This window comes from Lotus japonicus, chromosome 5, assembly GCF_012489685.1.
Source record: "Lotus japonicus ecotype B-129 chromosome 5, LjGifu_v1.2".
In the NCBI taxonomy this organism is placed as follows: domain Eukaryota; kingdom Viridiplantae; phylum Streptophyta; class Magnoliopsida; order Fabales; family Fabaceae; genus Lotus; species Lotus japonicus.
Window position 1 is genome coordinate 38,457,717 of NC_080045.1, and position 27,312 is coordinate 38,485,028.

Sequence of the window (27,312 nt, forward strand, 5' to 3'; positions counted from 1 at the left end):
TTCCTTCACGTTACATCGAACTTAATCGTGAGTATGAATTTTACCAATTTATTCTAAGCTTAAAAACTTGGGTCTCACACAGAACCCTTCTTTGCTTTATAGAATCAGTGAGCAAAGAGGATTCACAACTAACAAAGGACAAAGCACAAACACAAATCCTAAAACACTTGGTCTCTCTCTCTTTTAGCTTCCGTAATCTTCAAGATTTTAGGTCTTCATCCTTTTATAGACTTCAGCAGCGGTAGCATGGGCTCTAGGGTTAGCATGGGCTGAAGAAACAGATTGCAGCAACAGCAATTCAAAACGCAATCTTGATAGATTCGGTTTACTTATTACACAAGTAAAGATAGAAATCAATCTTTTAACAAAGATTGTTTCAACAAATAACAACCCATAATTAAAACCCTTCTGGAATAGCTACTTGCTCCTCAAGTAACTAAAAAACATATCTTCAGTAAATCTTCAGAGGGCCCACAACAAAAACTCAAGTTAAGGACTGATGCCCTAGCTACACAGATTCAGATGTCACGGCATCTGCCTCGACAATCGGTTGTTTTGACAAAATGCAAGACAACATGTACCAACAAGTAGTACCATCTCATGTAGCATGTATGACAAAATAATAGAATTCTGCGCGTGCCACTTCGATGTTCTCATACTTTCTTCCCTCTGTTTGCAAATTCAAGCGGTTTCATGGGATCAAAGATGGTTTCTTGGGGTCAGTCATGTCGGGACAGATGCGTGATTACTGGAATTGCTTAATTTAATGGTCAAATCCATAACATGTGGTTAATTGCAGAGTGACTGATTAGTGATGAATGAGTTTAGTTGATTTGTGAAAGTTCGGTGTTGCCATCTTCTTACCACTACTATTATATGAAAGATGGCTTTGATATTAATTTGGAAATAATTCAAGATTCTTTGGACAATTAGACAATGTCATAGATCTCATCATAGATGAATTTTTTTCTGAATTTTCTAAACCTGGCTCAGATCCCAATTTAAATCATAGGCAGGTATAATTGCAGCAACATCTGAATCACAAGGGTCTAAGGAACTTCACTATCAGTCACTGTAGATGTCTGCAATGTGAATCTTGATGAGAAAAGAATTATTTGTCCATTCTTAGGCACTCCAATCAAATGTCTAAGCCCAAATTAGTATTAAAGAGAAAGGAAGTAGTGATAGGTGTATACATTGATTTGATGAGACATTAATAACCTCGGTCACAAGTGGATTAATAATATGAAATTGGACTAACCCCTCTCACTTGTCTCGATTTGTCCACCTAAAACTATAGTGATTTAACCCAAACTTCATAGGGTAGTTTAGATAACCTAACTTTTATAAATATTTAAGCACTTATTTTTATTTTTCTTTCACTTTGAATGTAAAAAATCTCATTCGTTATTTCCATATTTTGACAAAAAATCTCAGCTTTTAAATTATTTTCTGTCTTTCATAAAAAATATAATTAACATTTACAAGGTAAAAGTATATTTATGTAAAATCTAACTTTCAAAAAAAATGTAAAATCTACAAAATTTTAACTTTTCTTATTTTCACAAATATCTTTAAAATGAAAATGAATACACAGAAAATAGTTAATTGGGTAGGATGAACAAAAATACTGTGTAAAATGAACAAATCTTCTATTTTAATACCTTACTGTTTTATACTTTTATATTGTTTTATACTTTTATGTCTTACGAGTATTTTAGAAAATAAAGTAACATTTTCAATGTTGTAAACAAGCCAGCTGTGGCCCACTACTGACACAGACTCTGCAGCACGAGAAAAGTGGAAGAGTAGCATGAGAAAATTGAACGCCCAGCTTTTTAAAGCCATTGGATAAATCCAACGGTTGAAATCTGTGCGGGAGAGGGGTTGGAGAGAAGATTTGCTTGAGAGGATCCATATCCTTTTTTTTTTTGCAAGGCTTGACATTTCTCTCGAGAAACACTCTATTTTTTGGTACTCCGTTGGCTCTATTTACGCTTATGTTTTTGTGAGCTTGCCAAATTAGAGTACGATTCTGGCCTTCGGGCTTGGCGGTTTCTTTCTTTCTTCGGCATACGAATTTTCTGACGTCCACAATCGCCTACAAAAAAAGAGTTGGTTTCACAAAATCGTATTTGGTTTCACCAAGTTTCCACTTTACACATACAGACACAATACTTTGAGACGCGAAGCTCGGTTCAATTACATCGAGTGGTGAGGCTCAACCATCATCTAGACACTTCGGCCTCACAGATTTTCCACCACAAAACAACGATGGGCTGATGTTAATGTTTCTTTATGCCTTCGATGGGTTATGCGATTATGTATTGATCTTGGTTTCGCAAGGGTAGCGTTTGAAATAGATTATCTGCTTTTATCCAAGGCTTAGAATAGACATTGCTCCTCCGATCATACTTTTACACCATGGTTGAAGATTGTAGGTTCTTGGTAGCACTTTTTTTTTTATTTCATGTTTTTTTTTTCTGGTCAACAGATCTTAAATTGATATTCAAAGATCGTCCAACGACACTTACAACAGTGAAACTCACATCAGTGGGACTAAAATTCCAAGCAATGATTCTGCAATGCATAACCAGATAAGCAATTAAGGACAAAACATGCTCACTCATGTTGATACAAGTAATCAACTAACAAAGAAAAACTATTCAAGCACCCTAAATCTAAGAAACCAGTGAATCACCTTGGCTTACCAAGCAGTAGTATATCTTTCCTTTTTAAACAAATGCTTCATTTTGCAATCCATCTGATTCAGCCGGAGTTGCGATCACTATAGACTTCAAGGAAGCACACATTATGGCTTCAACGGCAACAAGAAGAGTCAAGGCGGTGGCACTGACACCAAGGAAAGAGGGGAACCTGCATATCAACCCAGAGACAACCAAAGCAAAGGGAAAAGGAATGGTGGTGGCCGGAGCAGGGCAGATCGCGGCTAAGATACGGCGACGACGCTGGCTCGGCGGCGCGACGAGGCTACCAACAGATCAGAAAACTAAAGCCCTCCTACTTCAACCCAGGACTTGCTTGAGACTAGGAAGAAGGCCTCTGACTCGGGTTGCAGGGGCTTACACAGTAGCGATGCCGGCGAGACAAAGGATGCATCGTCTCAACACTAGATCTGCGACCCAACTCACAAAGGTTGATGGAGGCGACGAAAACGACCAAGGTGGAGGCGAAGGTGATGAGAGCGGATGATTTGGTGGCCTTAAAAGAGGGAAACCATACCATAAACAAAAGGAAACTCACTTATTTGGGTAGTAGATCGACCTAATGTAGAAGAAATCCACCTATCGTGGGAGGGAAAAACACCTAACAAGCAGGAAAGGAACCTCCCTAATGGAGGAGGAGCTCCCAAGGGGAGAAAAGGCGCTGCAAGTTTGTAACCCTAGCAGAGAGAACTTTTTTCTTTTTAAAACTAATTCTATTTTGCATGGCTCCTCTTTCTAATGCTGAGGCAAAAAATGCTAATTTCATGTTTAAGTTAACCTATTCTAATCTTAATAACGTGTGGATTGAGCGGATGTTTTGTCCTTAATTGCTAATAACGTGTGGAGCATTTGTTCATGAGATGTCCAACTTCTATGACGGTGTGGTACGCTTCTCCTCTTACGGTTCGTGTGGCAAATTATCCTTCTTTCTTGGATTTCTGGGTGGTTGTATTACAAGGGGAGAACTAGAGGTTATTGAGCTGGTACAGAGTTTTATTTATCAGATATGGGAGGCGAGGAACAAGGCGTTGTTCAGTAACCAACCGCTGGTCGTGGCTTGAGTTCTGTACCGTGCGGTGGAGCTTCTCAAACCACCGAGTCCAATGCAAGGAGTGCGAGGTCAGAGTTTTCCAGCTGTGTGGCGGATGCCGCGGGATAGGGTGGTGAAAATCAACTTTGATGTGTCGGTCGGGCACGGGAACGTGGCTGGTCTGGGGATGGTGGCCAGGAACAATAGGGGCGAGGTCATGGCTTCTGCAACTTCTTTTCCGGTGCCAACGCTTTCTCCGCTGCTTGCAGAGGCTTGTGGATTGAGGTGGAGTATGAAGTTGGCTATTGACTTGGGATTCAGAGGGGTGTGCTTGGAGACCGTTTGCCTTACTTTGGACAAACGTTGGAAAACGGCGTGAATTACTCGTTTCCCTTAAAAAATGAAGAAATAAACATAAAAGAGATTAGTGCAATAATGATAAACCGGTGAAATTTGCCCTTTCACTTTCTTTACTTCATTTCAAAAAATTTACTGCTTTCTTCTTCTTCCTCATATTTATTGTTTCAAACCTTCTGCAACACGCCCTTGCATCCCAGGCATTCCAGTTTTTTCATTGAAGATTCCCTTCTTCTGTTGCAACAAAATCTTCATTGTAAGGGTGTTTTCCTTTTCAGATAACTTTGATCTTTATTTTGCTTCCATTTTTTCAGAAACTAATTTTTTCTGTTTATCTATAGTAAATCAAGTCCTATTTTATCACACTTATGATTCTAATTTGAATATTCTCACTGATTTCGTATCAATGTTGCAGGATTTTCGAGGGTTTCTGTCTTCACTCCGTGCTTGCGGTTGTGAAACACTGATTCCTGATTCCAAAATCGCGTTTCCCCTCCTATGAATTTCAATCCTTCGCTCACTTCTCCTTGCATTGAAAAATCCCTGAAAATTCTCCAACAACGCCTCTTACCCATAACCATTTAGGTCGAAAATTTGGATTTTTGTTGAAGTTGAATACGATTTTGGTCCCCATGAGTGATTCTGACCCATCTGAATCTTCCTCATCACTGCCATGGCTTTGGGTCATTGAAGCCCTAGCAGGCTTCAAGGGAATCAGTATATCTGCTTTACAGGGTAGGCAAGTCTTGCTTGAAGTGAAAATCAAACTTAACAAACCCTTTTTTTTTTTTTTCTTTTTTTTAGCATTTTTTTCTTTCTTTTCATGTTCAGATTAATAATTCATGATTAGTTTTATGGCTTACATTTCTCTGTTGCAGGTTTGATTGATTTAGCCCCAGTAGGGCCTGATGATTTGGGTGAGAGTACAAGGGAATTGGTTGCATTGAGGTGTTTGGAGGAACTTTCTGCTGCTTCTGTTCAAGGGGTTAACCACCTTGATGCTTCTTCTACCTTGGATTTCAGAGCTGGATTTGATTTTTCGCGTAGTTGTGAAGATGTCCTCCGAGAAATATTTCATGAGGTAAAAGTTAAGCAGTTTATAATTTTCAATCATCTTCGATTTTTCCAACAAATTCTACTTGGTATGTTAGAAGCTAATTGAACAAATTTGGTAATTTGTACTATAAAGTAATTCTTTTGAGATGTTTGATGATGGGTGTCTTTTAATATAATTCAGATACAATTATCAGATCTGGAAATGGCTGGAGAAATGGTTTTGAAATCGAATATTCCCCCATTTATCATGCATAAAAGAGCTAGCACTGTTAAATGTCAGTTAGAGCAGGTAAGGAAGTGTCTTTTTTCTTTTAAGGAAATAAAATTAAAATATATGCTTCCCCTTTCCCTTATGAAATTTATACAGTTTCATTTACTACTCTTGTTTGGCCTATGGCTTCTGCCCCTGCTGAATAGCTAAAAGAATCAATCTTGGAAGGTACTCTGCCACTTACCGATTACTTGAAAGAAAGGAGTGGATTATTCCAAAGTAATAGGGGCTATACAGTGCATGAAAATGATCGCGAATGCAATGACCATTTAGAAAGGGATGATGGGAACCCCACAGATGCTGAAAACAGGGAGGCAGAAGAGAACTCAGTGCCCTTAATTTTAGAGAATGGGAATAAATCTCCTGCAGAACAAATAGTTGATAATAATTTCTTACCCTCTAAAAGGAATAGATTTTATTCAGCTGATGAACATTTGACTGAAAAACAAGTTGGTGGAAATGAATGTGATGACTATTTAAGAAATACAAAGAGGACTAAATGTCATGGATCTACAAGTGTCTTGTCCATGAAAGAAAAGTTAGTTTCTCAACTTGGAAAGGAAGTGTCAAAAAATTCAACTGAGAAAAGAAGTCATCAAACAGAAAAGAATAACAGGGAAACTCTGTGCAATAGATCCTTAGAGGATAATCACAATCGGTACACTGCTTCAAACTTGTGCACGGTAAACTGTCACAATGAAGTCTTTCATGATGAATCAAACATTCCTTGTAATGCTACTGTGATTCCTCTACATGAATCTGGAGGTAAAAATTCCCCGCAACAGCCGGTTGAGGCGATTCCTAAAAATGTTGTATTCCCAGATGGTATGATGTATCATAAGATTTCTGAATGTCAAACCTGGTCTAAACATGACACAGATTCAAATGACTCTCAGCAGACAGTTGCTAGTGACAAATTTCAAGATGATATTAGCAATGGTTGTGGGATAGAGATATCAAGTGATAGATTTGTGTCTGAAGGTGACAAGAATAATCTCATGAAGAAAAAGCATGAAGAGAATTTTTCTGATATGAAGCGTAAGAAAGGCAGTCAATTACTAGTTTGTGAAGCAACTACTGTCCCATCAGTGGCTCCTCAAAGTTGCCTTGATTCGACACTAAACGTTTGTCCGCAGCATGTATCTAGAGTTGAATCTTGCCAAAATACATCTATGGATGAAATTGATGATACTGTACACGTTGAGCCCATTCCAACTATTGACAATAATGCAAATAATATTCAGCTTATGATTGATGAATCCCAACCTGAGCAGAAGGAACCAAGTGTTAAATCTTTGCATACTTCTCAGCAGCCAGTTGCCAGTAATAAAACTGTAATTGGCACTGTTAATGGTTGTGCAGCCAAAAAGTATGAATACCTATGCTCCCGGTACACACTTGGTCGTGATTTGCCAGCAATGACTGAGTCGACTGAACAAAATCTTTGCATGAAGTGTAATGAAGGTGGCAAATTAATGGTTTGTAAAACAACTACGTGTCAATTGATGATGCATAAAAACTGTCTGGGTGCATCTTGTCAGTTGGATGCAAATGGCAATGTTTTCTGCCCTTTTTGTGCATATTCTCACACTATTTCAGAATATCTTGAAGCCAAAAAAAAAGCATCTTTGGCAAGAAAAGAATTAGCTTTCTTCATAAGTAGGGGTATAAGTAACCAGCCTGCAGAGCGCGTTCATGAATTTTCTAGGCATGAACGTAGTCTTTCAAGAAAGAGTCGTAAGTGTGAGCATATTCATATCAAAAACAACGGAAGTGATCCATTAACAAGGTCTTGTGAAAATAGAGGATATCATGTTGGTGAGCGTACAAATGAAGTTAACAATCTTCATTTTGAAAGAAGTCAGCAACAAGCCTCTAAATCACGTGTCCACTCATCATGCAGAGTAAAGGAAAATGTAAATAATGGACTAGCAGATGATGTAACAAGAGAAGAGGATGGTGGCAAAATGCCAAATGCAAAGAGCTTAACTGGTGGCAAAGTTGAAGGAAAAGAAGGGCCAAGTGACCACATAGATAAACACGAGGGTGGTTGTTTTTCTTGTAAACGACCAAATATTGTCCCTGGTAATCAGAGCTGTGCTGGAGAACAAGTTCCAAAAAATATGACAAAACAACATAATATGGGTGCAATGGTAGAGCCAGATTGTGCACATGATACTGGAAAAGCAGAAATTTCTGAAGGTGAATGCGAGAAGCATAGCATTTCTAGAGACTCCACGAGTTTCCATAAACAAGAAGTACAGTTGTAAGTTCCTAAACTATTCCTACCATGTGTGATTACTGCACTGCTTATTAATTGAGCTGTTATGAGCTATGCTTTATCTGATAAACTCCAGTGTTTAAAAGCTTTTTGCTGACAATATTGTCTTCAGGATGTATTCCTTATTTTCTTATGCTGTTCACTTTTGGATTTTGGAAGTTGGTTTATTTTCTTAATAAATTCCAGAAGATGGACTTATTTTGATTTTATTGGCCTGAATAAGTTTCTTTAGGGGTATTTGACTCAAGGTGGGTTTTTCATTCCTGAGACATGGGGATGGTATGTGTGAAGGAATGATATTCATAGGAATCTATCAAATCTATATTTGGTTGATTTTGACAGTTCATGGGAATGTTATAAACTTCTCCTCATAATCTTCCCTTTAGTTTGAGACAGTTGTATATTCTTAATATTCCAGAAGAGCATCTCTATCCCTAAAATCTTAACTTTTGGTTCTTAGCACTACGTGGGCCCAAACTCTAAGCAACTGATGTAGATTTCGCTCCAACCATGACTTCTTAACTTTGAGTTCTTAGCACTATTCCTCTGGTCTTACAACACCACATATATTTATATTTTTTATTTTCACCTAATTTTGTTCTATCATCTTATTAACAGCACACACCCACACAATGCATCTTATTTTTTACTGTGTATACATAATTTTTTGTCAATTTTTTACTGTATATGTGTATACATTTTCTCACAAATATGTGTATGATATCAATTGTTTGCTTGGGTCCAGCCCATAGAGAATGTCTTCTAGGCCGTAAATAATATTTAATTTTGAAGTCTTGAACTACTGCTTTCATCCTAATTTGATTGTGTATTTTGATTTACAGCAGCAAATCCCAAGCAACCCCTCAGTCAAGACGAAAGAAAATTCCATGGACTGCTGAGGAGGAAGAGCTGATACAGGTATTTTTTTTTCCTTCACTTCTTGGAAGGAGTATGTTATGACTGATGAGTATATAAACAGCTAACTTCATTATGCTTATGGGTCAACATTAACATTATTCTTGAGAAATAGATTTCTTTTTTGGTTTTGAACCTTTTAGTAAGCTGCATTGGAAAGTTAAATGATTTTTATCCTCAGATGTGCTCTTCCACATTCAGCTATATGGTTTGATTATTTAATATCTCATCGTTATATATGAGTTTTCAACTGTTGTCATAATTGCCTGTGAAGGAGGGAGTGCAGAAGTTTGGCTGCAATGACCAAAACATCCCATGGAAGAAAATTTGGGCATTCGGTTCTCATGTGTTTGAGCAGGATGGTAAGCGTCGTATGCCACAAGACCTGAAAGATAAATGGAAGAACATGTGCAAAGCTCACTCAAAACAGAAATAGAAGGCTTCTTCTTAAGTCAGACTCACAAGATTTGGTCAAATCAATCTGCCATTGTTCCCCATTTTCATCTTACTGCTCGAAAGTTGAAAGTTACAGACAAATAATAGTGTGTACATACAACAAGCTATGTTGTTGTTCATCCTGTGTCCACATTTATTGAATTGGGAGGTAGTTTTACACTAGGGAAATGCTCGGTGGTACGACACGAATTTCGTCCGTGTGCTTCCCATACTGTTATTAATTGATTGATTAAATAATGGCACCAACTCATGTATTTAATAAATAGAAATTATAGGCCAAATAACTGGTTCGTTGATTTCGTTTGGAAAATTCTTTGAGCCATCTAGCAATGCTCTTTACACTAACAACTAATCACTGACTGCTGCGTAGGGCTTATCAAAAAAAGTAACTGACTGCTGCGTAGGAGGTATAATTACATTTATTTTAAATTTTAATTAAAATAGTTTTTTTCCTAATTTTGCAGAATACAATGATGTTTGTGGAAAAAAATTACAGACAGGAGATAGACCCTTAATTTTTTTGTTTTCCTTTCGGTTGATATGTTTTTTTAATTTTTATAATTGAGAAAATATCACTTTGGTTTTATTTGTTTCCTTTATTCAAAAACTTAAAAAAGAAATGGTGAAAAAAATATTTGTTGTTTCCACTATTTCTTTTGTAAATTCTATAAAATAGAAAACTAAGTGAAAGGGTGATTTTTGTTTCTAGTAAAAGCATATCAACTGAATAAGAAATAAAAACAAACATTTTGGATGCTTCAATTGCTCCCTATCAAAATAAAATCTTCAATTATCTTAGGGTTAAACATGTTTTTAATCCCTACAAAATTGTGAATAAATGATCTTGATCCCTAAAAAAAGTTCTTTGAAATATACCCAATTTTTTGGAAATACACATGTTTGAATTAGTGGGAGGCACTAAAACCAAAATTATGAAAATACAATTTTGAGGACTGAAAATTATTAGGAAAATAATTCTTTAAAATTATTTTTCTTTAGGCATCGGTCTTCCAATTACTCAAACATGTGTATTTTAAAAAATTAGGGATGTATTTCAAAGAAAATATTTTCGAGGGATCAAAATTTTATAAGGACCAAAAACACATTTAACCCATTGTCTTGCTATTAATAAATGATTTGATTTTGTTCTTTTGTTTAAAATATTTCAGGCATGTAATTTGGACATTTGGTGGGAAGTTTGTTAAAAAATATATTTTTATTTTCACATGGACAGTAGTGATGTGTCTCCAAGTGAGTATCGTATGGATTAAATTAAAGAATGATCCTTTAATAAATTTGAACAAATACGATGGCACATTACTCATTATATGAATCACTTCATTGATTTTTTGAAACTGAATAAGACTTAGAGCTTGTTTGAGTAGAGATTTTATTTCCGTTTCAGTTAAAACTAGTTTTATACCCGTGCATTCACGGGTGAAATTTGGTATATATTAGTATTATTTTGATATGGTTTAAAAATTATAAAGTAAATGGAGTTAAGTGTAGATAACAATGACTATTCAAAAAAAAAACAATGCAAGTTTAACTGAAATAGTGGAAACGTTATTATACACTTATCAACATCTAAGCTTTTAGTATTAATCAGACATTTTGTCTTTAAAATTAAAAGTTAAGGTTAATGGACTATTTCTTGTACATTAAAACATGAGTATCCTCTTTGAAAGACTTGTTTTGTAAACATACTATAAAATGTGACACGTGGATTATCTAAAGATCTTTAAATTAGAAGACACCATAATAGGTCCATTTAAGTACATTGTCACGTTCCAAAGTTTAATTCCAAATATGTCATCATATTGAAACCAATGCACATTTATAAGCAAGAAAAAAACCATGTTTGCTTTCATAGTCGGATAATGAATTAAAAGAAAAAGGGTCATTCTGCTACATGTTTCAAAAGCATCATCATTGTGAATTTCACATTGTTTGACATGATCACTGGACAGTGGCCGGTTCATCCTTGCTACACATCTCTATAATAGATTGGAAATCCCTGAAAATAAAGAAAAAATATATAAGAGAATGATTGTGTAAGAGAGAGTTTCCATGTTGTGTCTTTATTATGTAGTATAAGATTAATAATTTAGCGTCAATAGCTACAGCAGGCAACTTCTTCTCCCTGAAAATTTCAGAACCATCAATTTCATCACAAAATAACATGATGACCTGCCCGTGTCATAGAGTCGGGGCAACCAAGCTCAACCACAGCTCGTGACAACAAAACTTCATTGTGACTTTATCTATATTTACAAAAAGATCATATTCCAGGTTGAGTATGAAGTACAAACAATGATCCAAGATGCTCAATTAACAATACATGTCATAAACCTATCAGTTCACTTAGGATGAGGTTACTGAATACTTGAGGTAAGTTAGAAAACCAGAAAATGCATATTAAACTGGTTAAGTTATTGGAATGGATCTGATTGAAGTTTTTAAATCAGCATTTCTTCTGTCTAGAACGCATCTGATGATGGAAGATGACTGTTCTAATTAGGACATTATGAATTCCTCTTGCATTTCTTTTCAATATATAATAACTCACATTACACTTAATTTAAAATAATATATGCAGTGTTATTTGTTTAGTTCTTCTCGTTGTTTAATGTTTTTGCCAAACTTGAGGTGATCATTTGTGTTTTTAATTTATGACTACATGGTTAATTTTGTCCCCCCAATTAAAACTCTTGTTCTTGGACTGATAAATGAGAAATATCATGTTTCCATGTGTATTATTAATCTTGGATATCCTCAGCCATGCACTTGCAAAGTTCATTCTTCACTAAGTTGACACCGCTATGACATGAAGATGAAACAGAATAGGCAATTAATATTTTAAGAGTATGATTTTTGCTTGCAATGCCATATCTTATATGCCAATTGCTGAAGAGCTGTGAATATCCCAGAACTTAATCAATGATAAAGGATATTCTATAAACATTAAATTGCTGAAGAGTTGTTAATATCCCAGAACTTAACCATTCTTTTGTTTTATTTTTCTGCTAAGAAAATAGAACCACAAATGTCTTGTAAAAAGACCCTTTTAATCTCAATAATCACTAAATGCATTTAAATAAGTCCACTATGGTATTGCTAGAGCGAGCTTGAAGTCTATCATCACCTATTTGGAATCATGATTTAATTTATGAATTCTATTTAGGCTAAGCTCTGATATGAACAATTATAATGCTAGATAACAATAAGATGGCTTGCTGCGTAATAATCACTAAATGCATGGGTGGTAAGAAAGTAACAATGAAATTAGAATGTTATAATAATTAGAACCCAAGTAAAAGATAAGAAACTCACAACATGTTGTAAGACAGAAGAGTAGGCACATGGAGATCTTTGTTGTTACCAATCAATTTAAGCTGCAGCCATCCAAGTCCATTGTTTTTCATCATGCTAAATGCCCCACCTGTAATGTAAATTAAATACGTCATTGCAATGCAGGAGAGAACCATGTGGACCAAATTTCCAGCAATCATAAGAAGGAGAAGATGAAATAAAACCTGTATAGAGTGCAAGAAATTTTATTGTATCAAGTACAGTAGTCAAATGTTTGATTAAAATAGGCAAGGTTTGATTTTCGTAGGAATTAGAGGGAAATTTAAATTATTAGTGATTTAGTCAAACGTAATTTTATCAAAATAATAAATGACAATCAACTCAGATAGTTTATCAAATAAGATTCTTGAGATGGAGCAGGGAAGTGGTTAAAATAGGCAAGGTTTGAAATTCCGGACTTATTTTATGAACAATTAGTTACTGTAATTTACTAATTGATACTAATAACTCGAAATTTAAATTTAAATTTCTCACTTAAAATAGGCAAGGTTTGATTTTCGTAGGAATTAGAGGGAAATTTAAATTATTAGTGATTTAGTCAAACGTAATTTTATCAAAATAATAAAGTGACAATTAACTCAGATAGTTTATCAAAGGCTTAAATATGTTGGAGGTCCCTCTAAAATAGGGGTCCTTTGGTTAAGGCCCCTACAAATTTTTTTTGGTGGAATAAGCCCCTAATGTGAAAATAATATATAGTGATAAGCCTCTGTCGTGAGGTTCCTTTTTAATTTTTGATGATTCTACAAACGGCGCTGGCGTGGATTATATTTTGTGAAAATTATTAGGGTGCCACGTAAGTAAATTAGGGTTCAAAAAATAAAAAAAATAAAAACCCAAAGTAAAAAACCCAAGTAAAATCCTCAAACGTACTTGGTTTTTTACTTTGGTTTATATCTTATTTTTAATTTTTTCAACCCTAATTTACTTACGTGACACCCTTTTTAATTGAATAATTTTTTTCAAAATAAAATCCACGTCTGCTCCGTTTGCAGAATCATCAGAAATTAAACAGAACCTCACGGCATGAGCTTATCACTATATATTATTTTCACATTAGGGGCTTATTCCACCCAAAAAAAATTGTAGGGGCCTTAACCAAAGGACCCCTATTTTAGAGGGACCTAAAACATATTTAATAAGATTCCTGAGGCTGAGATGGAGCAGGGAAGTGGTTAAAATAGGCAAGGTTTGAAATTCCTAATTCGAAGGAGTTTTGAAATTCAAATTTTGATAGGGAAGTGGTTATAACAAATTTTACAGTGATTTTGTGTAGAATCATAAGGAAAAAATCAGAAACATCGAAATCATGTGCTATAATTCGAAATATCTCACCTCAGGACCAGCAATAACATTTTTCCCCCTTTGTCTCCCTGTGTTGCTGGCTTACATGTCACTAACAGAGCAAAGAAATGCATCTGGCTACAGAAAATTCAAAGCAAAGTTATATATGTATTCTGGCCCTCATGTTAGAAAAGAAAACAGTCCAAAGGACCAAAAAAAAAAAGAAAAGAAAACAGTTATAAACAAATTAATTATACCTGGCACAAAAGCTATCCATTAAGCATTGCTAAATCAATCTGTATTTGATCAACACACAAATAAATAAGATAAGTAACAGCCCATCATTTAACTGATTTGGACAGAAGTACAAACCAAGATAGAAAGATAGCAATTATATTTTGATAATACAAAGCAGCTTGATAGATAATAATTGGACAAATATATACTAATTTTTATGTCTTACCCTACGTTGATAGGAGTTAAGAAGAAAAAACCTTGATTAGTTGTATTCAAGGACTTTGGTAAATACAAAAATGGAGAAAATTTCTTCTCCGTACAGTGATCAGGTCACTGAGTATAGACATAAGTCAAACTGCAAAACTACTTAAAATTGCAAGTTTCCTAGAAGACTCATAAAAATCAGCAATTGATATGTATGGGACTAATGCCAATTTAAATCTATTCTCTAAAGGGTAAAAATTTGTACCACACCACTCAGTAAAGAAGAATCAATGATTAAACCTTCAATAATCACATTCATCTTCAACATTATAAGAACCAATTTGATATGCTGGATGAGAAAAGTCCATATAATAAGGAAAACCAAGTTGATATGCAGAATAAGAAAACCAAGATGAATCCATAGACAGAAATTTTTCCACATATCCTTCCATTATTCGACCAAATTGTGTATTGGAAAACAGACCTATAAACATTCAGATGTGGAAAAATCCAAGGATCCATAGACAGAAATTTTTTCAGCAAATCCAAACTAAAACTAACCTATAAACATTCAGATGTGGAAAAATCAAAGGATCCAAAGCTATGAAAAATTCTAAATTGAAAGGTTAAATAACTACCTTGCCACTAACATCATTATTGATAGTTCATGCTGTAAATTGTCCAAAAAAGTGACACTTGAATCCAGCAGTGCATTGGTGTGAAGACTAAAATTGAAGCAAGCATCTGAAAAATCAAAATATAACAAAAGGGGGTTTAGAGTGATCATAGAGAGAGAAAAAAAAAGCATCGAAGCAGTGAGAGAAGAGAGAAGAAATCAAACCACGGTGAAAAAGCTTGTTGTTATTTCTACAATTTATCAGTACCTGCACAAGTTGAAGTGTTTGGTTAAAACCTCTCACATACAATTTATCAGTACCAGCAAGAAAGGAAATGTTCAGTCACAAATCATCAAATCATATAATGGAAACATGTCCACTAAATTACTTGCTTGGAAATCCATTTGATGAATTTTTTGTTCTAAACTTGAAATCTAATCTCTCTCTACTCCCAGGGTCTCTATTCTCTTAAAGAGGACAATGTAGAGAAAAACAAACATTTTCCAGCTGTATAATACCTTATTATTTCATCTTTTCCTCTCTGCCCTTGAAACGGAACCCTTACAAAACCCAAACTAACCAACCAAACTCAGCAAAGTAAAGGAATGAAAAAGGTGAAAAATCAAGTCATCAACTCCTTTGAAGGACAATAAACCAAACGGAATACACAATAGATTAGGTTGTTGATGTTACCTTGCCTGAGAAAGATGGAAAACGGCTTCGAGTAGGGAAGAAACAGCGGAACGACGTCGGAGAGGTCGCGGCACAGCCTGAGAGGAGGTCGATCGCGGAACGCAGGAACGACATCGGTGAGGGAAGAAAGGAGTTGAACGGTGTGAGGGTTTAGGGAGAGAGAATACATAGTGAGTAACGCATAGAAAGGGAAAGTAGTTGAGAGTAGAAACGACGTAGTTTAAGTGAATGAGAGATTGAAAGAAGAAATGTTGAAGATCTGCCACGTGGATTAGGGGGAATAATAGCTATTGAAATGCCACTTGGAATAGTGGGACCCTGAACAATTCCTAATCATATAATGGAAACATGTCCACTAAATTACTTGCTTGGAAATCAAAAAACTGTATCGTCTTCTTTCCACTCTTTGAGTTGACGTCACTCAAGAAGGGGGAAGTGATATGTAAATAAGTAACACAAGAAAGGGGGGGTTTGAATTGTGTTCTTAAAAATTACTTGTTAAAACTTTAGTTTATGAAAAGAAGATAAGTTCTTAAGAAAATTGTTCTGGTGACTTTTCAAAAACTGTTTAGTGCAGCGGAAGTAAGTAAATAAAGCAGAACGATCAGCACACAGGAATTTATACTGGTTCACCCTAAACGATTGGGCTACGTCCAGTACTTGGCCACCACCAAGATTTTCACTAGCAAGTATCAAGGACTTCTCCAATACAAGTATTAGACAGGACTTCTCCAAGTATTATCACGGACTTCTCCAAGTATTGTACAGGACTCCTCCTAGTATTATCACGGACTTCTCCAAGTATTGTACAGGACTCCTCCTACAATCAACAAGATTGTTTGGCTCTACAAGAAATCTCTTCTCAAAAGAGTTGGTGTAGACAATTTATGGCACTGGAACTCTCAAGTGTTTTGGGTTCTGAAAGGACGTTGGAACACACAAGAGTTCAGAATCTAAGAGAGAAGTAAGAGAAGAGGTTTGACTCTTTTAAGGTTTGGTATTCTCTCTTGATTTAGCAGAGGTATGAGATCGGATTTGACTCTTAGGAAATCTGCTGTGAGCTTTTAATGCTTTGAAGAATGTTTTGATTAATTGCTCTGAGTTCTTTCTTTTCTTGCAATAAATTTTTCTCTTCTTATCCTTCAATCTTCAGATATGTCCTTTATATATGATCTTGCTAGTTGTGTAGCCGTTGAGACACAAAATCTGGCCGTTGTTTGTAGCCGTTGTGAGTGTCATCTAACCATTGATTCAAATCTCCGGTTGGTAGCTTCATTAAATGCATGCTGTTGTTCAAAACTATCCTTTAGCCAAAAAGGTGTACTTTGTCAGCTAGTAGGTGGTGATAGCTTTGGGCTACTTTGCAAAAGAGAGACATTTTGGAAAAGTGATGTTGACGTGTTGTCCTTTTTCCTCTTCATTGGTCATCGAGACTTCTCTCTTCAAAGATAAATCAGTTTGCACGTGACCAGATTAGTTTCCTTCTGACTAAAGCATGGGGCAAATAGTTGAGATACAATTTTGACTTTCCCGCTCAAAGACTTCTTCTGAAATTCTGAGGTATGACGTGGCATAAAACGATACAGAATAAGTGTCTTCCTTGTTTACTGGACGATGCGGTCATATCTTGCGTAAACTTCTTTTTCCTTATAAGGCTTAGACATATTCGTTGAAGCATGCGACCTTATAATATATATTTCCTGAAAAATGTCATTAACATCTGGAATTAGATTTTAGTATAGAAAGGTATTTATAAAAATTGTTAGGATCAAAATAAGATTGAAACACGTTGTAACACGTTTGAACTTAACAATCTCCCCCTTTTTGATAATGACAATTTTTATTGAAAAGGATAATGATCAAGAGTAAAAAGAATTTATGCTCCCCCTAAATTGGGTAAAATAAAAGTTTTAAAAAAAACTTATTCAAATCATATTACTCCCCCTGAGTTGTATAAAACTTTGGTGTTAGGTTAAGGAAACAACCTTGAACTTGATCTTAAACTTTTCTATAATTCCTAATTCCTATTTTCTCCCCCTTTGGCATTATTAAAAAGAAAGGGAAAAGAATTTAGTAGAAAGGTATAATATGCATAGTAAACATGGCAAACGTTAGTTATAAAACGATAAGCATGATGGAACGATAAAATATGCATAATCAGTGAACAATTGTCTGAAAACATAAAAGTAAAAGCGAATTGTTCAGGATAGAGAGTTGGCCATTAGCCAAAGCGTGTCAGCAGCTGATCGATTTTCTGAGCAAGAGTCATGAACTGCTGGTTGATGTGGTCACGGTGGTCTTCAAAGTCTTCTCTGGTGACAAATTGAGTCGCCAAGACTTGAGCACTTGAGCTTCCACCTTCAGTCTTGAAATCAGCTTGAAGTCCCTCAGATTCATCTTCTTCTTTTCCATCAGCAGAACTGTTCAGTTGTGACTCTGTATCATCTGCCTCTTCAAGCATCTTCCCCTTTCCTTTGTCAGTGTTGGCTTTCTCAGAATGAGAAACAACTTCAGGAATGTGAGTGGGTAGGAGTACAAACACCCAAGTTCCAAATTTCAGTGAGAGCGCGGAGGTCCGATTCATGAGAGAATATGGCAGAGTACCAACATATCCCTCAGAGACACTCAATTTCCAGAACTCTGGATCAGGAACTTTGCAAGCGTGAAGTTGGAACAAGTAGTTGTCACCCTCTTGTCGTTTCCATGTAGCGGTGAGCTGATTGCTTGAAGACTTGTCAATCTTTCTTGCCAGAAGGTTCAGGTAGCTTTTGAACGATCCCTTGGTAGTCCTCAAGGTGCGTCTGCGTTGGATAGCAGAGGACACTAGCGTCTGAAGACGCCTCTTTCTTGCTTGAGAAAAATAGTGAACAGTACCGGATCTGCTTGCCTTCTTAGTGCTTGCTTTCGTGAACGGTTTGAGAGTAGAAGTCATATGCTCATCGGCAATCAATGACTTAGGTAAAGATTGAACAAGTTGGAATGCAGAGGCATTCTCTTGTGCAACGACAGTTTGGTCAGTGATGAAAGCAGTGTTCATGGTAGGGTTTGGTTGAGATGTGAGTGGTTCATTTGTTGTTTCAGTCAAGGGTTCATTGAGGTTTGTGTTTGGTGGGAGTTTTGGCAATGGTTCAGTGTGGTGTTGTGAGTGTGTTGGAGAGGAGTGTGGTGTTTGAGTATTGTCAACAAACAGTGAATCCAGAAATTCTTTGTTGGACATTTCAGAAGGAATTTCTTGATAAGGTAAGAGAGAGTTTGCTAACCTTGTGTGAAGGACAAAGTCCTCATCAAGGAAGGGCTCCTCAGGTTCAGCAGAGAGAATCTTCCTTTTCTGATATGCAGGTTGTGGTTCAACAGTAACATGAGATTCTTCAAATTGCTTCCTCAATCTCTTTAGCTTTTTGGGTTCAGCATTCTTGACAGTCGGAGAACCTTTTCCTGATCTGGTTCTCGAAGCGATGGGGTTGGATTGAGACTGCAATGGTTCACCACTCTTCACAATCTTGATTCGAACAGACTGTTCTTCCTCGACCTCAGGGAACGGTGCAATGCGGAGAGCTGCAGGAACAGTTCTCTTGGACGGTTCCTTCTTTGACACATCGGACAGTTCTGTCAGATTTTTCTTCCTTGTCTGGACAGTCTGTTCATCAGATACCTTTTCTTTTCCTCTGGTGTTTTTCCTTGTTCTGGGCAAGTATTCTTCAGGAACATCAGAGGCATCAAAGGGAATGTGCATTTTGCTCACATCTCCCAGTCTGATCGGTGAAGGAAAGATCACATCTTCATTCAAGCGATCCTCTGATTCCAGAAACTCTTTGATAGCACTTTTCTTTTCGAGAATAACGGTCAGCAGCGAGCCAAAAGGAAGGTATCCTTGACTTTTCTCCAGATAGTTGATCAAGTAGTTCCACATCAAGTGTGCAGGGTTAATTTTCACTCTTTTCAAGATCTTGTACAATGCGTACCTTGCATGCGCATTTACATAATTTCTTGCACCATCCTTTGGTAAGACAACCTTGCTAATCACAGCATTGTTGAACTTGACATCATCAATGAGATTGCCCACTTCCACAGTCAGTGGTTCCTCTTGGTTCTTCCAAATGCACTTCCAGTCATCAACTTTCGCAAACCAATTTGGGGAATATTTTTCACCAACTTCCAACTTCACATTCAGTGCTTCAGCCATGTCGTTGAGAGTCACTAAGATGATCTTGTCATTTACTTTGGACTTAATGACTTGTCTGTGATTTATCACAACGGCACAGTCATAAAATTCCTTTACCAAAGGCACATACACTTCGCGCTGAGCCATGGTGTACACGGTCTCCCAGTCCTGATGAAGTAAGTCTGCAAGCCCAGCCATCTTCACGAAGGCAAACACCTTCAGATCAAAGTACCTTGGGGACACAAGAGAGTTGTCACCCAGTTTCTCAGTTTTCACGGCTCCAACCTCCTTGAGTTGAACAGAGCGTTGGCGGTTGATCCTCTCTGATCTCCTCTGGATGATCTCCATTTCTTCAGCAGAGTAAGGTGTTTTACCACCTTTCTTGGATTGGGCCTTAGATTTGGAAGGGGCTTTGGAAGAGGTAGCAAGAACTCCGGCCATTTGGGAATGAGAGGAAGTTTCAGAGAAGGCTTAGGGTTTCTTTACTTGGAAGAGAGAGAGAGTAAGTGTCAAATGAAGAGAGGTGAAAGAGAGAGAAGGAAATCTTTTGGATATATTTGATTTGGAATAAGGAATGGCAGTTTTGGGTGGTGTGCAGATGGCGGTTTTCTTTTCATGAGAGAGAAACTATTAAACAATTGAGCAGTTGAGACCACGCGCGTTAAAAGTAAGAGAGATAACTGCTTCGCATTTAATGTGATGGGACCTTTCAAAGTTCACTGTTGTAGCACGTGCAAGAGTAATGATGCATTGAACTAAACAATGTCTTTGCCAGCTGTTAACCAAACGATATAGATTTCCTGAGAGCAACTTCATTGAACGGAGAGTTGTTGAACGATTTGATCTACTGGTTGAACAGTGAGGAGACAGAACAGTGCGGATGTTCTTCGAAGAACGAAACCTGCAAAATAGAAACCTTTGTTTCCATACCTTTTATTGAGCAGAGAGCATATTTATCCTTGTTCTTAGATCTGAGAATCTGCCTTCTAAAAGAGGTTTCGTGAGTATGTCAGCAAGTTGATCTTCTGTGTGTATATGAGATATATCAATGTTTCCCTTTGCCACAAGGTCTCTAATGAAATGATGTTTGATCTCAATGTGCTTTGTTCTTGAATGCTGAACTGGATTCTTGGCAATATTGATGGCACTTGTGTTATCACATAAAAGAGGTATCTTGTTTTCATGAATGTTGTAATCCTCAAGTTGATGCTTTATCCATAGGAGTTGTGTACAACAAGAACTTGCTGCCACATATTCAGCTTCAGCAGTGGATAAGGAAATAGTGCTTTGACGTTTACTTGTCCAGGATACTAAACAGTTTCCCAGAAAGCGACATCCTCCACTAGTGCTTTTCCGTTTAACTCGATCACCAGCATAATCCGCATCACAAAATCCTTTCAACCTGAAATCTTCACCTTTCTCATATAATAGACCAAGATTAGCAGTACCAATTAAATATCTAAAGATTCGCTTAACAGCACTAAGATGAGATTGCTGTGGGTTTACCTGAAACCTTGCACATAGACAAACACTAAACATTATGTCTGGTCTGCTGGACGTTAAATAAAGAAGTGAACCAATCATCCCTCTGTACGATGTTGGATCAACTGGTGAGCTTTCATCACTTTTGTCCAGAACAGTGTTGGGATACATAGGAGTACTCATCTCATTTGACTTGTGCATGTTGTATTTCTTGAGCATATCCTTTATGTACTTGGACTGATGTATGAAGATCTTGTCTTTCTCTTGCTTGATTTGAAGTCCCAGAAAGAATTTCAGTTCTCCCATCATACTCATTTCAAATTCACTTTGCATGAGAGTAGAAAATTCTTTACACAGTTTATCGCTAGTTGCACCGAAGATGATATCATCAACATACAATTGTACAAGGATGTAGTTGTCCTTCAATTGCTTCCTGAAGAGGGTGTTGTCAATCTTTCCTCTTGAAAAACCATTCTTCATGAGAAAGTTGCTTAGACGATCATACCAAGCCCTTGGGGCTTGTTTTAAACCGTACAGAGCTTTCTTCAACCTGTACACGTAGTCTGGAGTGGATGGTTCTTCAAAGCCTGGAGGTTGCTTCACATAGACTTCCTCTTCAATTACTCCGTTCAGAAAGGCGCTTTTGACATCCATTTGATATAGCTTGATGGAATGTTGACATGCAAAAGCTAGGAGTATCCTTATTGCTTCAATTCTTGCAACTGGTGCGAACGTTTCAGTGTAGTCAATTCCTTCTTGTTGGTTGTAACCTTGTGCTACTAGTCTCGCTTTGTTTCTAGTGACTTTCCCATTTTCATCCATCTTGTTTCTGAAGACCCATTTAGTACCAATGATAGATTTTCCAGTTGGTCTTGGAACTAGGGTCCATACTTGACTTCTTTCAAATTGATTTAGTTCTTCTTGCATAGCCAGAATTCATCCTTCATCTTGTAGAGCCTCTTCAACGTTCTTTGGTTCAATCTCTGAGATGAATGCACTGTTTGATTCTTCTCTGAATGCTGATCTGGTCTTTACTCTTTCTGATACACTTCCAATGATTTGCTCTGGTGGATGATCACTTTTGTACTTCCACTCCTTTGGAAGTGAGATTCCGCTTGAAGTCATGACTTGGTCAGACTGTTCAGGAATAGTACCAGGAGGTGACGGAGATTGATCTTCATGAACTGATTCTGATGGTTGAGCTCTCGTTGTGTCGTCATCTGCTTCATCATGATCTGATAGGTCTAGATTGAGAAAATCTCTTTCTAAACGATCAACGGCCTTGATTGAACTATCATCGAACTTGACATTGATAGATTCTTCAACAACTTTTGTTCTTGAGTTGTAAACTCTATAGGCTTTGGAGTGAGAAGAATATCCAAGGAGAATTCCTTGATCAGACTTATTGTCAAATTTTCCGATGTTGTCCTTGGTGTTGAGAATGTAACACTTGCATCCAAATGGATGAAAGTACGATACAGTTGGCTTTCTATCTTTCCATAGTTCATATGGAGTCTTTTTCAACATGGGTCGCATAGATATTCTATTCTGATGTAGCATGCAGTTTCAATAGCTTCAGCCCAGAAATACTTTGGTAGGGAAGTTTCACTGAGCATTGTCCTTGCCATTTCTTGAAGTGATCTGTTCTTCCGTTCAGCTACACCGTTTTGCTGTGGTGTCCTTGGAGCTGAGAACTGATGGCTGATACCTTCTTGTGCACATAATTTTTCAAAATCTTCATTCACAAACTCTCCTCCTCTGTCACTGCGAATGGCTGTGATGCAGTAGCCCTTTTCATTTTGAACTCTTTTGCTGAAGATCTTGAATGCTTGGAATGTTTCATCCTTGCTTCTTAGGAAGTAGACCCAACAGAATCTTGTGTAGTCATCGATAATGACAAAACAAAATCTTTTTCCAGAAACACTAGCTACCCTAGTGGGACCAAACAAATCCATATGTAAAAGGTCCAGAGGTTTGCTAGTACTGACAAAGTTTTTAGCACGACAGGAGGTACGATGCTGTTTGCTTTGAGTACATGCAGAACATGTAGCATCAGATTTAATAGATAGTTTTGGCAAACCACGTACTAAGTCATTACTTATGATTTTAGTAATGGTCCTTAAGGATGCATGCCCTAGCTTCCTATGCCAAAGCCATGTATTATCCTCTGATGATACTAGACAAGTTACATTTTGATTTGCTAGGTTTTCCAAGTTCGTCTTATATAGATTCCCTTGTCTCTGAGCTTCAAAGATGATTTTGTCATCGGAATCAGTAACACTACACTTCACTTTATTAAAGGAAACAGTGAATCCACTATCACATAATTGACTTATGCTAAGTAGATTATGTTTTAACCCTTCAACTAATAAGACATTATTAATTACTGGAAGAGGTTCCTTACCAACAGTACCTTCTCCAACAATGAATCCTTTTTGATTTCCACCAAAGGTTACAAATCCACCATCAGATCTAACTTGAATCTTGGGGAACATAGACTTTTCTCCCGTCATATGACGCGAGCATCCACTGTCCAGGTACCATTGTTGGCGTTTCCTTCGTTCTGTTAAGTAAATCTGCAACAGGAATTATTGATTTCTTAGGTACCCAGATTTTCTTGGGTCCTATAGGGTTAGTTGCACGCTTGGGAGGAATCTTCTTCTCATAGAAGATTTTCTTTCCTTCCCTTTCTATTGAACAGTTCACAACAAATTTAGATTCACTATCAATAGAAGAAGTAAACGATATATCAGACATAGTTTCATTAGACGGTTCACTGCTGTCAAAACCCAGACCACTTTTATCATATAGGTCTTTACTGTTTCCACATAGTTTAACTAAGTTGTCATGCCCTATTGTGAAAGTAGATAAATCATCAATCAAAACTTTGATTCTTTTCTTTAAAGCAGATACTTCCATTGTGGAGTCTTGTTTCTTTAAAAACTCATTTTCATGAATAATGGAATCTTTTTCTTTTAAAACTTTCTCATGTTCTTTTTGCAACTTGGAAAACTGTTTCTTTAGGTTCTTGTATTTTTCAGATAAAGTGTAAGAATGTTCAAGCAGTTCATTAAACTCTTCTTCAAGATTTTCAGATCTTACCTCATCATCTTCATCATCATCTGATCCATCTACTGAAGCCATGAGAGCGAATAGAGATTCTTTATCTTCTTCTTCCTCGTCATCTTCAGAGTTGTTTTCAGAATCATCCCAGCCAGTTACTAGAGCTTTCTTCTTCTTGTAGAATGGTTTCCTGACAGGCTTTTTAGCTAGTCTAGGACAGTCTGGTTTGATGTGACCTGGCTTTTTGCATTCGAAACATGTAATGTTGCTTTTGTCTGCAGTTGAGGTGCTTTCACCTTTGTGTGGAAAGGATTTCTTTTTCTGACTTGATTCTCTTTTGTTGTCCTTCTTCAGGCCTTTTCCTCTTTGTTGTTTGATCCACATCTTTTTGAACTTTCTGTTGAACAGTGCTTGCTCATCATCGGACAGTTCTTCTGAGGAATCTTCTTCATCAGACATTTCTTTCGTCTGACTGTTTTTGGAGATGTTAGCTTTGAAGGCGATGCTTTTCTGCTTCTTTAGGCTTTCATCTTGAGAAAGTTCAATCTCATGAACCTTCAGAGATCCCAGGAGATCTTCAAGTTTTAGTGTGCTAAGATCTCTTGCTTCTTGGATAGCAGTAACTTTGGGTCTCCATCTTTTAGGAAGGCACCTCAGTATTTTTGTGATTTGATCAATGTGTGCGTATGTGCGATCGAGATTTCGAAGACCATTGATAATGGTTTGAAATCTTGCGAACATTTCATCAATGGTTTCATTTTCCTTCATTTTGAAGGTTTCATATTCAGCCACTAGTAAACTTACTTTGGCTTGACGTACATTTGCTGTACCTTCATAGGCAAGCCCTAGAGCTTCCCATACTTCTTTGGCAGTTGCGAGTCCATCAACTTTGTCCAACTGAGCTTTGCTTAAGGCACATAAGAGAAATAGTTTTGCCTTTGAATTGAGTTGATAGTCTTTGCGTTGAGCTTCTGTCAGCTGATCTTTCTTGATGGGTTCACCAGCGTCATCTTTATAGACGATGTTGCCATTTTCAATGATATCCCACAACTTGTAGTTTGAGGATTCTATGAAAAGTTGCATGTGCGTCTTCCAGTAGGGATATTCGGTTCCATCAAAGAAAGGAGGCTTGTTGGTGGATGAGCCCGTAGCGATAGCTTGATCTTCTGCCATGGATCTTTACTCTACACCTGTTAAGATGTTAGTTCTAGAGCCTAAGCTCTGATGCCAATTGATATGTAAATAAGTAACACAAGAAAGGGGGGGTTTGAATTGTGTTCTTAAAAATTACTTGTTAAAACTTTAGTTTATGAAAAAAAGATAAGTTCTTAAGAAAATTGTTCTGGTGACTTTTCAAAAACTGTTTAGTGCAGCGGAAGTAAGTAAATAAAGCAGAACGATCAGCACACAGGAATTTATACTGGTTCACCCTAAACGATTGGGCTACGTCCAGTACTTGGCCACCACCAAGATTTTCACTAGCAAGTATCAAGGACTTCTCCAATACAAGTATTAGACAGGACTTCTCCAAGTATTATCACGGACTTCTCCAAGTATTGTACAGGACTCCTCCTAGTATTATCACGGACTTCTCCAAGTATTGTACAGGACTCCTCCTACAATCAACAAGATTGTTTAGCTCTACAAGAAATCTCTTCTCAAAAGAGTTGGTGTAGACAATTTATGGCACTGGAACTCTCAAGTGTTTTGGGTTCTGAAAGGACGTTGGAACACACAAGAGTTCAGAATCTAAGAGAGAAGTAAGAGAAGAGGTTTGACTCTTTTAAGGTTTGGTATTCTCTCTTGATTTAGCAGAGGTATGAGATCGGATTTGACTCTTAGGAAATCTGCTGTGAGCTTTTAATGCTTTGAAGAATGTTTTGATTAATTGCTCTGAGTTCTTTCTTTTCTTGCAATAAATTTTTCTCTTCTTATCCTTCAATCTTCAGATATGTCCTTTATATATGATCTTGCTAGTTGTGTAGCCATTGAGACACAAAATCTGGCCGTTGTTTGTAGCCGTTGTGAGTGTCATCTAACCATTGATTCAAATCTCCGGTTGGTAGCTTCATTAAATGCATGCTACTGTTCAAAACTATCCTTTAGCCAAAAAGGTGTACTTTGTCAGCTAGTAGGTGGTGATAGCTTTGGGCTACTTTGCAGAAGAGAGACATTTTGGAAAAGTGATGTTGACGTGTTGTCCTTTTTCCTCTTCATTGGTCATCGAGACTTCTCTCTTCAAAGATAAATCAGTTTGCACGTGACCAGATTAGTTTCCTTCTGACTAAAGCATGGGGCAAATAGTTGAGATACAATTTTGACTTTCCCGCTCAAAGACTTCTTCTGAAATTCTGAGGTATGACGTGGCATAAAACGATACAGAATAAGTGTCTTCCTTGTTTACTGGACGATGCGTCATATCTTGCGTAAACTTCTTTTTCCTTATAAGGCTTAGACATATTCGTTGAAGCATGCGACCTTATAATATATATTTCCTGAAAAATGTCATTAACATCTGGAATTAGATTTTAGTATAGAAAGGTATTTATAAAAATTGTTAGGATCAAAATAAGATTGAAACACGTTGTAACACGTTTGAACTTAACAGGAAGGGGGTGTCACACAACACCTGCCTCAAAGGTAAATCAGTTCTTACCTTTACCTGAAAACTCTAGAAGTACGGCCTTAGGCGTCTGGCGGTTATGAGTACGGCGAGCGCTGCCTTTTCTATCTTTTGATACCTGGTCTCCGCCCCCTGAAGTGTATGGCTTACAAAGTAGACTAATTTTTGCTCACCATCCACCTCTTGGAGAATTACCGAGCTGATCACGTGGTCGCCGACAGAGAAATACAAATGCAAGGGAAGGCCTTGGACAGGTTTCGATAGGACGGACGGTGCGGATAGCAGTTCCTTAAGGCGACTGAAAGCTTCCTCCCACTCTGAACTCCACTGGAAAGCCGCGTTTTTCTTGAGGCATTTGAAGAACGGAGCTGACTTGTCACCCTAGTGAGGGAGGAATCTCGAAAGGGCCGCGATCTGCCCCGTCAAACGTTGCACTTCTTTTACATTGCTTGGACTCTTATCTCCTATATCGCTTTGCACTTG

General features: G+C 37.1%; 1 protein-coding gene and 2 long non-coding RNA genes across 5 annotated transcripts; 1 reads left to right on the forward strand and 2 right to left on the reverse strand.

The window, feature by feature from the left end:
• The first annotated feature begins 4,240 nt into the window (after positions 1–4,240).
• On the forward strand, positions 4,241–9,402 carry LOC130718359 (uncharacterized). Of its 3 annotated transcripts, none has more exons than XM_057568944.1 (7): positions 4,241–4,369; positions 4,529–4,848; positions 4,992–5,194; positions 5,351–5,458; positions 5,587–7,706; positions 8,564–8,639; positions 8,911–9,402. In XM_057568944.1, the coding sequence occupies exons 2-7, from the start codon at positions 4,746–4,748 to the stop codon at positions 9,070–9,072; spliced, it is 2,772 nt and encodes a 923-aa protein (XP_057424927.1). In that variant the 5' UTR covers positions 4,241–4,369; positions 4,529–4,745; the 3' UTR covers positions 9,073–9,402. The 3 variants fall into 3 exon arrangements, with proteins under 3 accessions (XP_057424927.1, XP_057424928.1, XP_057424929.1); XM_057568945.1 differs by having other exon boundaries at positions 8,567–8,639; XM_057568946.1 differs by lacking the exons at positions 4,241–4,369; positions 4,529–4,848 and having other exon boundaries at positions 5,055–5,194; positions 5,609–7,706.
• Positions 9,403–10,867: 1,465 nt separating this feature from the next.
• LOC130720742 (uncharacterized) lies at positions 10,868–14,068 on the reverse strand. The gene is made up of 3 exons (XR_009013233.1): positions 13,800–14,068; positions 12,426–12,534; positions 10,868–11,109 (listed from the first exon to the last, which is right to left on the reverse strand). It is a non-coding gene; the product is annotated as an uncharacterized LOC130720742 (long non-coding RNA).
• A 793-nt stretch (positions 14,069–14,861) lies between these two features.
• On the reverse strand, positions 14,862–15,951 carry LOC130716703 (uncharacterized). The gene is made up of 3 exons (XR_009012127.1): positions 15,500–15,951; positions 15,031–15,073; positions 14,862–14,933 (listed from the first exon to the last, which is right to left on the reverse strand). It is a non-coding gene; the product is annotated as an uncharacterized LOC130716703 (long non-coding RNA).
• Positions 15,952–27,312: the final 11,361 nt, after the last annotated feature.

Excerpts from the sequence above, each read along its gene's own strand:
- LOC130718359 (XM_057568944.1), top strand. The coding sequence starts at position 4,746 with ATGAGTGATTCTGACCCATCTGAATCTTCCTCATCACTGCCATGGCTT. Across the intron at positions 5,195-5,350 it reads TCCGAGAAATATTTCATGAG|ATACAATTATCAGATCTGGA; the intron begins GTAAAAGTTAAG and ends AATATAATTCAG. Across the intron at positions 7,707-8,563 it reads CATAAACAAGAAGTACAGTT|CAGCAAATCCCAAGCAACCC; the intron begins GTAAGTTCCTAA and ends TTTGATTTACAG.